This window comes from Periplaneta americana, chromosome 16 (genome assembly GCF_040183065.1).
Source record: "Periplaneta americana isolate PAMFEO1 chromosome 16, P.americana_PAMFEO1_priV1, whole genome shotgun sequence".
NCBI lineage: Eukaryota > Metazoa > Arthropoda > Insecta > Blattodea > Blattidae > Periplaneta > Periplaneta americana.
Window position 1 is genome coordinate 182,734,419 of NC_091132.1, and position 15,059 is coordinate 182,749,477.

At 35.1% G+C, this 15,059-nt stretch overlaps 1 protein-coding gene across 10 annotated transcripts in view; it reads left to right on the forward strand.

Moving 5' to 3' along the window:
* LOC138692184 (oocyte zinc finger protein XlCOF7.1-like) overlaps window positions 1-15,059 on the forward strand; it is a 241,847-nt gene that overhangs the window by 217,428 nt on the left and 9,360 nt on the right. For 6 of the 10 annotated variants that reach the window (XM_069815244.1, XM_069815243.1, XM_069815245.1 and 3 more), the window contains 3 exons: window positions 7,200-7,297; window positions 7,873-8,010; window positions 8,334-8,413. In XM_069815244.1, the coding sequence (XP_069671345.1) occupies window positions 7,205-7,297; window positions 7,873-8,010; window positions 8,334-8,413 (311 nt within the window). In that variant the 5' untranslated portion in view covers window positions 7,200-7,204. Of the gene's footprint in view, window positions 1-3,298; window positions 3,430-7,199; window positions 7,298-7,872; window positions 8,011-8,333; window positions 8,414-15,059 lie in introns of those variants that run through there. The other 4 variants (XM_069815251.1, XM_069815250.1, XM_069815249.1 and 1 more) reach the window with 2 other exon arrangements.

Genomic DNA, 15,059 nt, shown 5'->3' on the forward strand with positions numbered 1-15,059 from the left:
CAAAAACAGACCTAAAAGGACTGGAAACAAGAAAATCATTTTAAAGAATTTCTTCATATACGGGAATCATGCACGGAACCAGGCCACCTGACGTTAACGCTAGTTTCATCTCTCATTTCCATTGCACGTAGCCTGCACGTTAATACTGGGGACTTCTTTTCTATTTATATATTTATCCCCATGTATAGTTTTTTTTATATATTAACACGTGGTTACAGTCCACTGCCTCTATAATATCAGGGAATGTGTCGACCTCGGTAGCGCATTGGGTATAGTGCTGCCCTTCTGCGCTCGAGGTTGCGGGTTCGATCCCGGCCCAGGTGTGCTTAAATGCGACAGGCTCATGTCAGTAGATTTACTGGCACGTAAAAACTCCTGCGGGACAAAATTCCGGCACACCGGCGACGCTGATACAACCTCTGCAGTTGTGAGCGTCGTTAAAGAAACCATAATTCAAAAAATTATCAGGGAATGTACACTTGTTTGACCGTTAAATTTTAGCTGCCTCAAGAGCAGCATTGGTAATTATATCCAATTGTCTACTTTTTCCTTAATTGCACAGATAATTTCCCAGAATGCTGAGGACACAGTCCCTTGTGAAATACCAATATCTTCTACTACACCAACCTGAAAACTGGGTCTCCTACACACCTTAGAAATATTCTCTTTTTTTCTTCATTGCTTGATGTTCCACCCCTTTTTTCGTTCGATTCGGGTATGAAATGTTCCGTAAGCCACTACACGTCATTTTCCCGTTCAAATCTGTACAAATCTTAGTAACTATACTCATTAGAGTTCCTATATCTTTTACAAATCTTTCTTCTCCGATCAGGAATCACATTCATGAATGCTGCCATCACGTTTATAAACCTCTCTCGAGTACGTTGAGTCTGCTAATAAGCTACCTCTGGATATCGTAAGCATTTGCTCGTAACAATGAGCATGAGCTCTGCTTTATTTATATCAAAACATGAGCACTTGCTCTGCGGCCGAGGTGATTGAGCACGACCTCGGCGAGTAACATGAGCAAGATCTTATTATTAATATCAAACAGCGACAATGCTCAGATTCTTGAGTAACTTCCTTTTATTAATATCTCCTATTGAGTTGTCACGTTTTTGAAAGTGTTTTTCGCTCTCAAAATATCTCGATAGTCATTAACGCGTACACTAAGGTGTAAAACTATTACCACAGCCTACTATATACGGTCACAAAGCTTGAGTTTTGAGGGTGCTAGAAACAATAGACTGTGACGGCATTGCCTGTAATGAGGCGATATTAGCGATCCTAGTGGTGACCAACTACCTAATGTTTGCATAATTACTACATATTGAGCTTCGCGACTGTATATACTAGACTTTGCTATTACGCTGTGACGTCTTTGGGAAGACCTTTTTCGCTCTCCGTACATTTGAATAATCATTCACGCGTACGCACAAGTCAGAAACCATTCGTTTGTGAAGTGAGTGGGAATTCTTATAGAAGCTCTTCAAATCTGCATGAGGCATTCTTTCGTCCTTACTGTCATAGAGCCATTCAATACAGACGTCAGTGCAAAGTGTTCTCTCTATGCATTCACGTGTTCATACAGATCTCAGTGTGCATTGACGTATCCACAGTTGAGTAGCCATTCAGTTGTGATGTGTGTGGGAATCTCCGGATGCCTTTTCGTGAAAAACCGTTCGGTTGTGATGTGTTTGGACTGGATTTTTCACGCTCGAAAAACCTTAATGTGTATTCACGTATGCATACATAAGAGAAACACTTCAGCTGCATGTTTGTGAAATGCGTTTCTGTAATAAAATAGGCCTACATTTTTTCAGGTTATATGTAAACCATTCAAAACCTCGTTCCACTTAAATTATAATATCAATTTAAGAAATATGTAAAATAATAAATACGGTATATGTGAATTTTCTGTGTTCTAATTTTCTCTTGGGTCAATTTGTTTTAGTGAATTCTCCGGTGCATCTTTTGGGTGAATATTCTTTGTGTGAACTAGCACCGATATAAATATACTTGAACAATACGAAATGTACAAACATGTATGGGAAAAAAGAGCAGCAGTATACTGATTATATGCAATTGTTCATTACTCCGTTATTAAGATACTCTTTGGAAAGTTTAGTTAAACTACTTCAAATGTATGTACACCTAAAGTTTTTGTTGACCGACGTTTCAACAAATATATTATGTATTTTCATTACAATGTAAACAACAAAATAACTATATTCGTTATGGATAAATATTTCAGACCAGATGCTGCTCCTCATTTTGATTTGGCTCACAAAGTATGGACTCATTGGCTGAAGATTTTTGATAATTTTTTTTTCTGCAGTGTTAATTACTCTTTCAGATTCAAACAAGTTAAATCTGATCAATTATATATCTCATTCTGTTTATGGTTGTATATGTGAAATTTGTACCCTACATAATTATGAGTTTGCTTTAGCTATTCTCAATCCTCCACATATAGCCCTGGAGGAACGTAATGAAATATATACTAGACATCTACCTGCCACTAGGAGACAGGATTGCGGAGAACCTACAGCTCACTATGGTCCTACTCAGACACTCCTAGCTCTATGTAATACAGGAAACTATTTTAAAGCCGTAAATCGACCTGATAATAATTATATTCGTGACTTTCCTCCCCCCCCCCCGGACTCTCTTCTTCTCAAATATGTCAGAAGGTTTTGCAAGGTAATACTCTGATACAGGCTTTGAACTAGAAAATAAATAATTGTCGCAAAATCCACAAATGAAAATTTATATTTGTTCAAAATACGAAAATCTTGTAAATATTCAAAATAATTGTACAAAAAAGATTAAATTAATAGGTTTATAGAAACAAAAAGATAAGTAATTGTTTCTTGGAGTTTTATTGCTTTAAGTCCATCTACCACACTCTAGATGAGATTATGCATGTAAATCATTAGACGTAGTTGTGTTTAGTACCGATGACTGCAGATCCCAAAATACGTTATTTTATGCGATTTGTAAACATTCAAATTCCTTACCAGTAGGCTCATCAAGATTTATTATTAGCATAGAGCTAACTCCTTTTACTGAAAGACGTTGTCTAATTATAGTTTTTACAAGATTTCTGCCCCTAAATCCTCGCTCACAGTTTACGATAATCGTCGTAGAGGCTTAGGAAACCCTTTGGCAGAATTAATTTATCAACGAGCTAGATACTATCTAATTTATATACAGGTATTGTGTATCCAGATTGTAATGTTCACATCACTGTGCATATGTAATCCTGAAACCTCCGTGTCACGGTCTTCTATGTGAATTGCTATCCAGCTAGAATAGTTATCCTTTCTAAAAGTTTATTTTAGGTTTCTATATATTTGCTGTATAGAGCCAATTATTCTGTGCTAATTTTGGTCTTACCTAGTGCTTAAGATTTACGGCCCAAAGCAGGTATGTAAATGTAAATATTTCAGTGTACAGTGGGCAATATACTGTTGCATTTTGTTCCGCAAAAGATTGGAGTAAACGACATCTACAAACTTTCTTCATGACTTTCAATCCGTTGTGATTTATATCGGCTTGTACTACAGACAAGTATTTCTTTCTTTGCGTAGTAATATGTATAATGTATTTTGGCAAATGTTTTCACTTATCTCGCATGACATACAGTTGATTCTTGCTTACCGATTGTATGTTGTGTTGTCACATTATTTCTTCAGTATTTGTATATGGAACTTGGGTCGTATGAATACTATTCTCCACATTAATAATTATAAGCAGTATATGAATATTGATAGAGAATGTTTTACTCTGATTACGCAGGAAGGAACAATTGCACAATACTGAAGGAGCGAATATTTCGTATACCGGTACTCATGACGTGATCTTATTTACTCGGAAATAAAAACGAAATTACACTCCTGATCTCCTGACCCACAACTCTCCTTCACTTCCTCATCTATCTGTCACATCTTATATATTTCATATTTTATATCACTCAAAATATCACTTATTTCACACATTACTTATATTTAACCTACATTAAATCGACTGCAATACATATTATATGTTCAAATTACTTACTCAGGTAGGCCTAATTGTTTTCGTGAATTATTGTCCCACTGACATGTTGCTAAGGTGTCTGATTTGATTCGAAACTGTGGTGCGTGTCGTAGAAAAGTTGGTCAGGGAGCATTTTGTGACAGTTGTAGAATGTCATTTCATTATGGAAGTAGTAACACTGCTAGTGATGAGCCCGAGGTTAGTCTATGTGATAACTGGTCATGTGAACTCTGTCACTATAAAACATTAGTTGTGAAACAGAAATACATCGCCAACCTACAATATGAGCGGGAACTTTTCAAAATTGAATTGGGAAATTACACAGTGTATATCGTTCTGAAACTTATTCGAACCTATTTTGTTTACTCCTACCGTTTTTTTACTGTTTATTCTCCCTCTACCTTCATGATACATTTCTTACTTGCTATACTCATATATATATATATATACATACTAGCCGTACCCGTGCGCTCCGCTGCACCTGATAGAAATAAATGTAAAGTAATTACATAATTAAAATAGGACGTTTCATCCAGGGAACAACTTTTACAACAGCGCAAGATAATCTGCTTCGCTCATTACCCAATTTTTTTGCATTTCATTTATTGCATATATAATTTATATATTTTAACACGATTCAATTGAGCATAGTTAAAATTTGAATTATAAAATAATGGATTGCTAAGCTAACGTACTATTACTGCATACTAAATCAATACACTCTCGTTGTTCGTTAATTCTCTGAGATTAAAATGAGTGTACATAAATATTATTTTAAGAAATGCAGAAAACGAATGTACAAAATAGCGTATCAAATTTTCTGTGCATAAGAAGCTATTTTAATCTAACCTGTCCTCGATTTACTCAGACGTTACTCTAATAACATAAGGCCTATAGCATTATGTCCATCTAGAGAAACTACATTTTGCAATGGTGAAATAATAATTAATTATACAAATCGGTTAATTTAGCTTCTGGTATTACTTCATACAAACACAGAAACATTCCCTGTATGGTCGACCTGGTTGGAAAGTTGGTATAGCGCTGGCCTTCTATGCCCAAGTTTGCGGGTTCGATCCCGGGCCAGGTCGATGGCATTTAAGTGTGCTTAAATGCGATAGGCTCATGTCAGTAGATTTACTGGCATGTAAAAGAACTCCTGCGGGACAAAATTCCGGCACATCCGGCGACGCTGATATAACCTCTGCAGTTGCGAGCGTCGTTAAATAAAACATAACATTTAACATTTCTCTGTAGGCTATGTTTAATAGCTTTCGATTGTTGATGTCCAAGGCCCCTGTTTCGATTGTTGTTGTCCAAGGCCCCTTTTAAACGAAGTCATTTGTTCTTAATTCTTTGCACTATCTTAGATGGCGTTATTTTAATTTTAAAACTCATTTATCTCATTAAATATCAGTCCTATCAAACTTTTGTGAAGAATAAAACTTATCGGAAATCATTTTTAAATAAACTTTTGTTATGTAACGTTTTTTCACAAAAATCAATAATAAGCGAGATATTTCGATTTATTTAATTCAGGCCCCCTTACAACCCCCCTTTTAAATAAAGTATTTTCAATGCCATATAGCCTAAAATCTAAGCTACAACGAACTTAATTTATATTCCAATTTTCATATAATTCGGTTCAGCTATTATCGCGTGAAAAGGTAACAAACATTTAGACAGACACACAAACAAAAATTTCAAAAATGCGATTTTCGGTTTCAGGGTGGTTAATTATATATGTTAGGACCAATTATTTTTGAAAAATCGAAAATTACCAGAAAAATTTCGGCTACAGATTTATTATTAGTATAGATATATTCTAATCTCTATCCCACCTGATGCTATATTCCTAACTCTCCTAATTCTCAGTCCTTACTGTCATGTAACATGACTAATTCATACACCTCGCTCACTTTGCTATTTACATCACTTCCCTAATTAATTTAATACCTTTACACTATAATCTGACACTTTACATAATTTAAGCGACTCATACACTTATCTTCCATTGTTCTACACTGTGACTTTCATGTCCTTTGTTTTCTTTTTTCACTTCGTCTATTTCCTACTTTACTCGTCCGACACTATTTAGTAGACATCTGCATTTTGTTGAAAACGCCCGATCGAATCCAGTGGAACAAATCATATGTAGAACATCGGGAGAAACAATATCGTGAAATAATCGAACTTATTTTTTAGACAACGACTGTATCATGTCCCTAGTATCACCAGCGAATGGGGATTATAAAGAATGGACACTGAGCGAATTTTCCTGTGTTTTGTTTCTCTGTGCGCCAGCGGCTAGTTCCACTTTCAAGCGCTAGAGGTAGTGTAATCGAGCATACGCTAAGATAATAATTGAGAATAGAGATAAGGCACAGGATCCAAACATCGCCTACCTTATTGCATAATCCAGTAACGCTTTGCTTCAAATAAATTAAAGTTAACAGCTTTTCCTCATTTCTCAGTGACAAACTAGTTGTAATAATAATATTTTATATTTCAGATATAATACATTATATTATAAAATAATACATTATAAAATTAAGTATGGAATTCGTTTAATATTTGTATAATAATATAATATAGGTATATGGTTTTACTTCTCGTAAGAGTTTTGTTTTTCAATTTTCAGCGCTATCAAATCATTACATATTTTAATTGTTGTTGGGGTCAACGTCTCACCTCTCATTATGAAGGAAGTCTATAGAGTCTAGACATTGCAGTTAATGAAGGATTTATTATTTTATGGATCCAATTTATTTTGAGTACATAATGTACCTGGATGTATTAATTGTATGTGTTATATTTCCGCTGTGTCGACTGCTAGCTGGTGTGATGTCAGCGCCAACTCTAGGGAGAAAGCAGAATCTGACGCTCTAGCTGGCTTGAAGGTCATTGAAATCAGTCGGGCTACATCAAAGGTACCGACGCGAAGTGTCCATTCTTTATAATCCCTATTCGCTGGTATCACATGCTCATTTGTGCTGATGTACACATTCGTTTGTGTTTTTTGGTAACTTTTGTGTGTTGTGGCGCGCACAGAAATACACACACTGCGCAGATGTGGACTTATTATTAAAAGCTAGTAAGTCTGTCTGAGTATTTCACATTCGGCATATTAACTTATGTCACTTAATTTCATTTTTCAGTCGTAATGGACGTGATCAAGATGGAACCTGGGTCCGACCCAATGGGTATACAGACAAGTGGTATCGCAGATGTAGAAGAGAAGAAGCCTTTATCTGAGGTATATTGAGAGCAATTACTTTTCTTTTCATTTTCTAAATGCGTCATTTATAACTAGGAAACGCATTCCTTTGTAATTAACTGTTTTTTCTTCCACGACATGAAACACAACTAAAAAAAGTTGAATATTGTGAATGTGAAGTTCCAAACGGAAATTTATTTCACATAAAACAAATATACTCACAAAATGGTGTGAATATTTAAATTCAGGATATATATTTCAAACAAACAAACTTTTTCTTTTATTCCATAAATTTTTAGAAGAGCGTTTATGTAATTTAAAGCTGAATCAATAATAGGTTATTTAGAATAATATTAACCTTTATATTTCATGGTGGATCCTTCTGATCATACTATCAGCAAAATGTCAACCAATAAATATATTCTTTTACTCGTATATGCTGCAATAGCACGCTTTTTAGATAAATTATTTCACTGTTGGTTTTGGAATAGCTAGATGTGCATTTGTTGACATCAGTATTAATAAAAATGTGGACGGACTTTATAAATAGTCACGGGTTTTCTTGAACAAATTTTATGCTGTTTTGTCTAATTATTTTGTAATTTTTGTTACAGGAAGGAAATTTATTAGATGTCGACGTCACTAAAATAAAAACTGAATGTATAGACCACAGGTATGACATTAAATCGGAGATAGTATTTGAGGAATCTGCAGTGCCAATTGACTTTCCCATGCTGAAGAGTGAAGCTGAGGTGAGTGCAGTCTATGAAGTGTGTTGGTCGGTAGTTCTCTGTCTGTTACTTTCTGGCTGATGTAGCTGCTACATACATCCCAGTGATAACTTTTACCCTGTCCAATTTTTAAGTTAATTGTTTTACTGGCACTGTTTAGTTCATTTGAATCATGTACCGTACTTGCTGGTAATCCATTTGCGTCAAAATGGATGCCCACATCTTTCACAAAATATTTCCATTACTGACTTTACGTTAAAGATTGGATGAGTTGTACATTTTTACTGCCTGATTTTCATGTATTATTGTGCTCTGTGTCTGTTTTACGTAATCTTCTGCTACAGGAAGAGTTTTGTGAGTTGGATCAAGTGAAGGAGGTCAAACTGGAAGTAACAGCAGAGGAGAATGAAGTCTTGACTGAGAGGTGAGTGTAATATACGAGCCACTAGTTTGTTGTTGGTTTTACTGCTTTGTTTAAATAATGACAACATAAACATATTTGTAATTTCAACGTGATTATTTTATATATGAATACTCCAGTTTATCTTGCGGACATAAATGACATGGTTGATATAATATCCTATCTCTATCACGATCACCTGCCCTACCGCTACTTTACCACTCCTACAACTGCCAACTAGCGGAGCTGATGCTGCTGCTGTCGGAGAAAATACCAAGGCATAGACCTGCCTTCAACTTTTCCCATTTAATGCAGAACAGTTCACCAACCATTTTCATTGACTAATGGAATGTAGCCAGGATATATAGTTCCTGTTGTTTTCTCAGGTCTTATCTGGCAGTTGTAGTAGGTTTTGTGTATAGCTTTGAAGGAAGTGGGGTCCTACTTCTCTGCAGCATATCTTTCACAGATCCTGAGTTCTAACATATAAATTAGAAGATCTGTGTCCATTTCAATTTTTGGATATAGTATTATTATTATTATTATTATTTAATTTGTACCATAGTTATTTATTTAATTGTATTAATTGTATGACCGCGTTAGACTTCTATTGTCCAGTGTCTGTTGTCGAGCACATAAATATTAATAATTAAATAAATTATTATTATTATTACTATCATTATTGCTGTTTTGATTATTATGATTACTATTATTAATTTTTGAAAGATAATCTATACAGAAGTAACTCAAGCTCATTGTCAATTGCTAATGGCATATGGGGTCCCAAATCTAGTAGTGGACACAATTAACCATTTTTTTTATTTAAATAAATTCTGAGTGGTTGATGTTTTAAGTGATTTATTTTTCAAAATATTCATCATATATTTAAACACATGTACATTCACTTAGGTATGTTTGATTATGGGTGAATTTTTCTGGCAAAATTTTATATCACTTTTTATATAGTGAAGACAAATCTTAGTATTGGACACTCAAATTTTAGTAGTGGACATAAAAAAATTCCGTATTGGACACACAGTTAAAAATAACAAATGATCTGGAAAAAAATGTAGTTCACCAGTAAACAATAAATAGACTGCCTTGTCTTATATATATGAAGGAAATAATGTGGTAGGTAATTAAGATTGTTTAACCACTAGCCTTAAATCTAGAAAAACATAACTTGAAATTTTACAAAAATAACATTCAGACAAGAAAAAATCACACTAGGCCTAGGCCATAGTTTCACTTTTATTAATTTAATAGTCATTATGCAACGAGCCTATAATGGTAGTAATTAAGACGCGAGTATGTTTATGAAACGAGCGCAAGCGAGTTTCGTAATTTTCATACAAGCGTCTTAATTACCGTTATAGGCAAGTTTCATACGACTTTTTATGCTCGACCATATTTCTAACTTGAAATTATTCATAAGTATTCATGTTATCGTTATCTGACTGGGGAGCGGACCTGACCTTGTGCAATATCTCATAAATTGTGAGATGAGCGCAGACGCGAAAGTATTGATTTTTTCGTAGAAACAAATGTCATTGACCTTGATATAATTTAGTGAGTAAAATATAGATTAATCTTGATATAACCTTGAAATTGATTTAGACATTGAAAAACGAGATGACAAATTGAATTTATTTGTATATTATTTACAATTAACGCTAATTAATATAGTAACAGAACATAACGTTCTGCGACAGTATTGGATTTCCAGCCTTCGCGATGTTTCGCTATTTGTCTGTCGATTGCATATCCGAGAATAATCGATACTTGCGCTCTCAAATTTCTACAATGATGATTTCTGATTGGTGGAACACCTAAACTTTAATGGATAAGTGTACTTTAATGAGGTCCATTAAAGGGCTGCTACCAGGTGTATAATTACTACATTTCGGCATGGTCGAGCATAAAAAAAAAAGTTCTACAAGGTATGAAAACGACTCCCCCAGCAGGCCTATGTACTTAGAAAAACTATCTTGATCTTCACTGAGTGTAGCACAGTTGTGACAGTGACAGATGACGCAGTCTTCCTCCATATCCTCTTCGTCCAAGCCAAATGCATTCACACGTGACTTTGGGATGCATTTAATGTGGTGTGTATCTTTGCATTTGTCATATTCAACCCATGGTCACTTCAGTTTCTTCAAGTTTAAACTCTTACCACATTTCTTGCAAAGCCAAAAGTTCGGATCTTCGATTAATCTTCTTCTGCTCTTTGGCATTTTTTTTTCTTCTGTCAAAATGAAATGCTCCTTCCACTTTTGAGAGGAGACAACTGCAGGGAATACCTGTCTACGTTGGGCCACTTTTTTTTTTTTCTGGGGTCTTTGGATAAAAGAGGCATCTTTTAAAGGGGCTGCTAATAGTACCCCCTTTCTTTGAGGGATAGGAGGGTGATGAACAAGTTGGACTAGTTTGAGGGGAGTTGGGTGTGACTTGAGATGGACCTGGTAACTGCGTAGAGCTGCTCGCAGGTGCAGCCTAGTAGCTGACGTTTCGGATGCAGCTGTTTGTTCTAGAGATTCGTTCCCAATAGGGATATCCTCAACTAGCACCAACAGATAGCGCACGTGTACTTTGAGGGTTGCGCTTTGCGTGTGCATTTGTTTATCGGTATGTAAACATTGAGGATATACATAGTGTATTAGTATATTAAATACTCTTAAAAGCAACTAAAAATGACAAATTTTTGTTATGTTCCTATATGTAAAAACCAAGGAAAGCTTTTTGTCATCAATCAGGTCCCGAAATATTCTGAATAAATGCTTTAAACCTTAAAAAAATATAACTAATTATATTGCGCCTCGAAAGTGCTAGCTATTAAATAATAGTAACTACTTCAAGTAAGGAATTGTTGAGTACAGTTCCATTTTTAGAAAGATTAATAAGAACATATGCAACCTCGACAGCGAGCTATGTTAGCTTAGATTATATGCAGTAGTGTTAGGAGTCTCTAAAGTTCACGCCTGCAGTAAACTCTCAATAAACTGGGATGTTTATTATTCAGGACGATCCGTAGTGAAACTCATTTCGTGAAAAATGATTTTACTGTATTGTACCCTAATTATTAAAACCATGTTTTAACTTCAAATGTTCAAAATCATCCTACATATTATTCAAAACTGCATGTTCTTAAGCTACAAAACGCACGACTAATCGTGATACTATTGCGATCATATTATACCATCCTATTATAAATTCCGTTTGATCTTTCTGCAACTACAGAAAAAAATACAAGGAATTCAATATCGATAGTCCCTTCCCTATAAAAAAAACACATTAGTGGCTGCATATCCTGTTTTTAGCGTACGGTACTTAAATACAAATGATTAAAGAGGGCATTATTCACCTTCGACATAGTTCCTATTTTTTTATTCGTGCATATTGTTCTCAAAGTTCTTGTTTAGGTTCATGAACATTCAATTTACTCGTATCTATATTCTGCATACTGCAGATTTCCCCCCCCCCCATCTCGGGGAATCGCTATTATACAGGTTTACGATATTATTTATTGTAAATTAAATTAAGTTATGATGTAAGAAAATATTGAATTATATTAAATTATACTAGGTTATACAAAATAATTTTAAATATAATTTTGACACTCACAGAAAACCAACAAGAGGAAAAACGTAATCAACTGTAGCATATGACATAACATAGCCCTACAACATGTTGCACTGTATGGAATGCTCCTGCCATCTAGCGGTAAAACTTCCCATAACATATCCCTACTGAGTTCACTACTTCCCCTATCCTGCAGTCACGCCAAATCCTTAGGAGATTCTTCAGGTGACCACTGCTCACCATCTCGAACCTCCTTGAACCTGCCAAAGTGACAGGATTAATTTTGTCCTCCTGCATTTCAATGAAGGTCTTGGTCTGGGATACGGAAGCTCCTCTGCCAGAGGATCAATCGGCTCTCTACTCTGGATACATTTGTCAAAATTGACAATTTGACTTTTGAATGTATTAAGCCCAGTGCGTAGAAACCCATTCTTTATTACCTCTTCAATAGCTTTGGTTGCAAAGACAGATTGCAAAAGACCACAAAATGTTTTCTTCGTTACATCCTTTGGGTAGTTCTCAAATTTCCACTGTCGTACAACATCCTTCCAGCCATCCTTGAAAAACTAACATCAGCTGGCTGCAAGAGATGTGTGCAATTAGTACAGGGCTGGGCACATTACGTGATTCTGAGAAATGAGCGCTGTGTGCTTTAAAGAGCGTGTCTTGCGAGCATTGTGACGTATGCATACTGTATGTCATTCAGTGTCGGTGCAGTGGTGACTCTGCAGTATGATGGCGAACTTTGAAGACTGAGTTTCCGCTCATACACTAAAGCGTCCCGCTATTCCCAATGTTTTTAATGTATCATGGGAGGAGGAGTTCTTTTTGGTAGAGAGTAGTGGATTATCAAACTGTTTAATTTGGTATAAAACACTCCAACTGGTTAACAAGTTCAATATCCAACGACAATATTCTTTACAGCATGCTACTGAATATGACAAATATGTTGGTAATGAACGCCATAAATTAATACAACAACTTAAAGGAAATGTTTCTCTGGTACATTATATTAGAGTATCTGTTTCATATTTATATTGCATTATAAGTTATTATACATTTAGTAATATATAATTTTAAATTATACAAGTAAGTATCATGATATATCATAGTATAGTATATTACAGTTCATGTTATATCATATATCATATTATGTACATGAACTGTGCCTGGCAATTGGAAAACCCTTCCTAGCCAATGCTAAAACCCATTGTGCAAGGAGGCTTTCTTCAGCTGCTGTCAGCGTACGTGCTGGGCCCATTCTTCTTTCTCCAGGAATAGTGCCACTACTCTTCCTGATTATTGTTGATATAGGTAGCAGCTTCCTTCTTTGTGATACCACTTCGTACACCTGCTACAGCTTCATTCATCTTCTACTCAGGATACTGGAGGGTAGGACGTTTAAGCACCTTGCAACTAATGTAGGTCGCAGTCTTGTATTTGAAAAACCAAATCTATAAGAATATACAGATACTTATTTAGGCCTACATCTCTAACAGAAATGAAAACACCCAAGAAGTGGGTTAAATCAACTAATTGTATTGGAAAATATTAAGCTTACATCATTAACTACTGTGTGTCCACCATTAAAGCTATGGTTCCGCAACGGCGATCATCGCCGAGCGAACAACGCTGACGATGATCACTCATCGCTCAATATCGGCTATGTGGTTTCCTTTCACAGTGAACATCGCCGTCTTTCCTGTAGAGAATAATCGATTTCTAAGAATCGACAATCAGTCGATCGAGCACATCGCAGATCAATATCGATTGTCTCCAGCTGTTTAACAATGAACTTGAGAATTTACAAGTTCTAAAAATGGCTTTAAATAGGGAAAAAATAATGATTGTATTACTTCTTGAGGAAGAAGAATAAGAACGAATTAAATATAATGTAGTACCAATAGACAGAGACTCAAAACCAGTTATATGTTTCAAACCAGACGTAGAGAAAGATGTTTTAATGCGCTAATTTGTAGATATATACTTAGGCCTACTGATCAAATAAAATTCAAAGACTATTTTATGCTTACCATAGAGCAGTTCCATTTTATTTTGTCTGTAATTGAAAGTGATGTCAAGAGAAATCCTACTTCATTTGTTAAAAAGCCATCCAGCGAGAAATTGTCTATTATTTTAATGTAGTCCTACCGGTACCGTAAAATGATATTGCAATTATGTTAAAACAATTCATGTTTATTAAATTCTATAATTTTCAGAAATATGTAGCTTCCCCGTCTGCTTTTTACAAATATAACATTCGACAGGTGCAGGGGCAATACTAAGGAAACTGACCACATGGATACAGTAATTTATCCTGGATCTCTCGCATGTTATGTTGGTAAATTAACAAGTGGGGTGGGGCTACGACAGTGCATTAGAATATATAGGTAGGCATTAAATGATTTTTATTCCGGTATTGAAAATACATGTGCCTGCAGACTTATATTAGGTCCGTGTTTATCAATATACAGTATGTAGCTAAAGCTCACAGAAGTCAGTGAAGGGAAAGAATATTGTGCCCTCTTTGTTTTAGCTTTTCTGGAAAAGTACCTGTTTTTTCCGAGCGAGCAAATCATGCCAACAAAATAAATTACATTGTTCGTTATAAATTCTAGTGGTTTCAATATTCAAGCTATGGCCCAGCTATTCAACTGAAATCTAATGATAAGACACACTTCATTTGAATTTTGAAATAGTCTCGAGTAGGCTAATTAATTAGACCTAAATTACTGCAATCGTCGTTATTAAAGGTTGAAATTTCATGGAAGAGATTCTCTTGACACCCTATTTATACATCCCTGCTTAAAACACACAATTCGGCATTTTTATAACCACTGTCATTAAAAAGTTCATTTGTAATATTGTTTTTCTAATGTACCTATTCGCATATTATCCTATCTCGAAAACAAGTTACTTTACCACCCTTCCCTGTAATTTCACCAATTTCCTTCCACAACATTTATTTTTTATGGGCATCTCTATATACTTTCTAACCCATATCATACAGGTAGGATGACTAGAAACAAAATTAATTAAAATATCGTCATTTATTATTGAGAAGTTCCAAATACATGTTTTGAAGCCATAT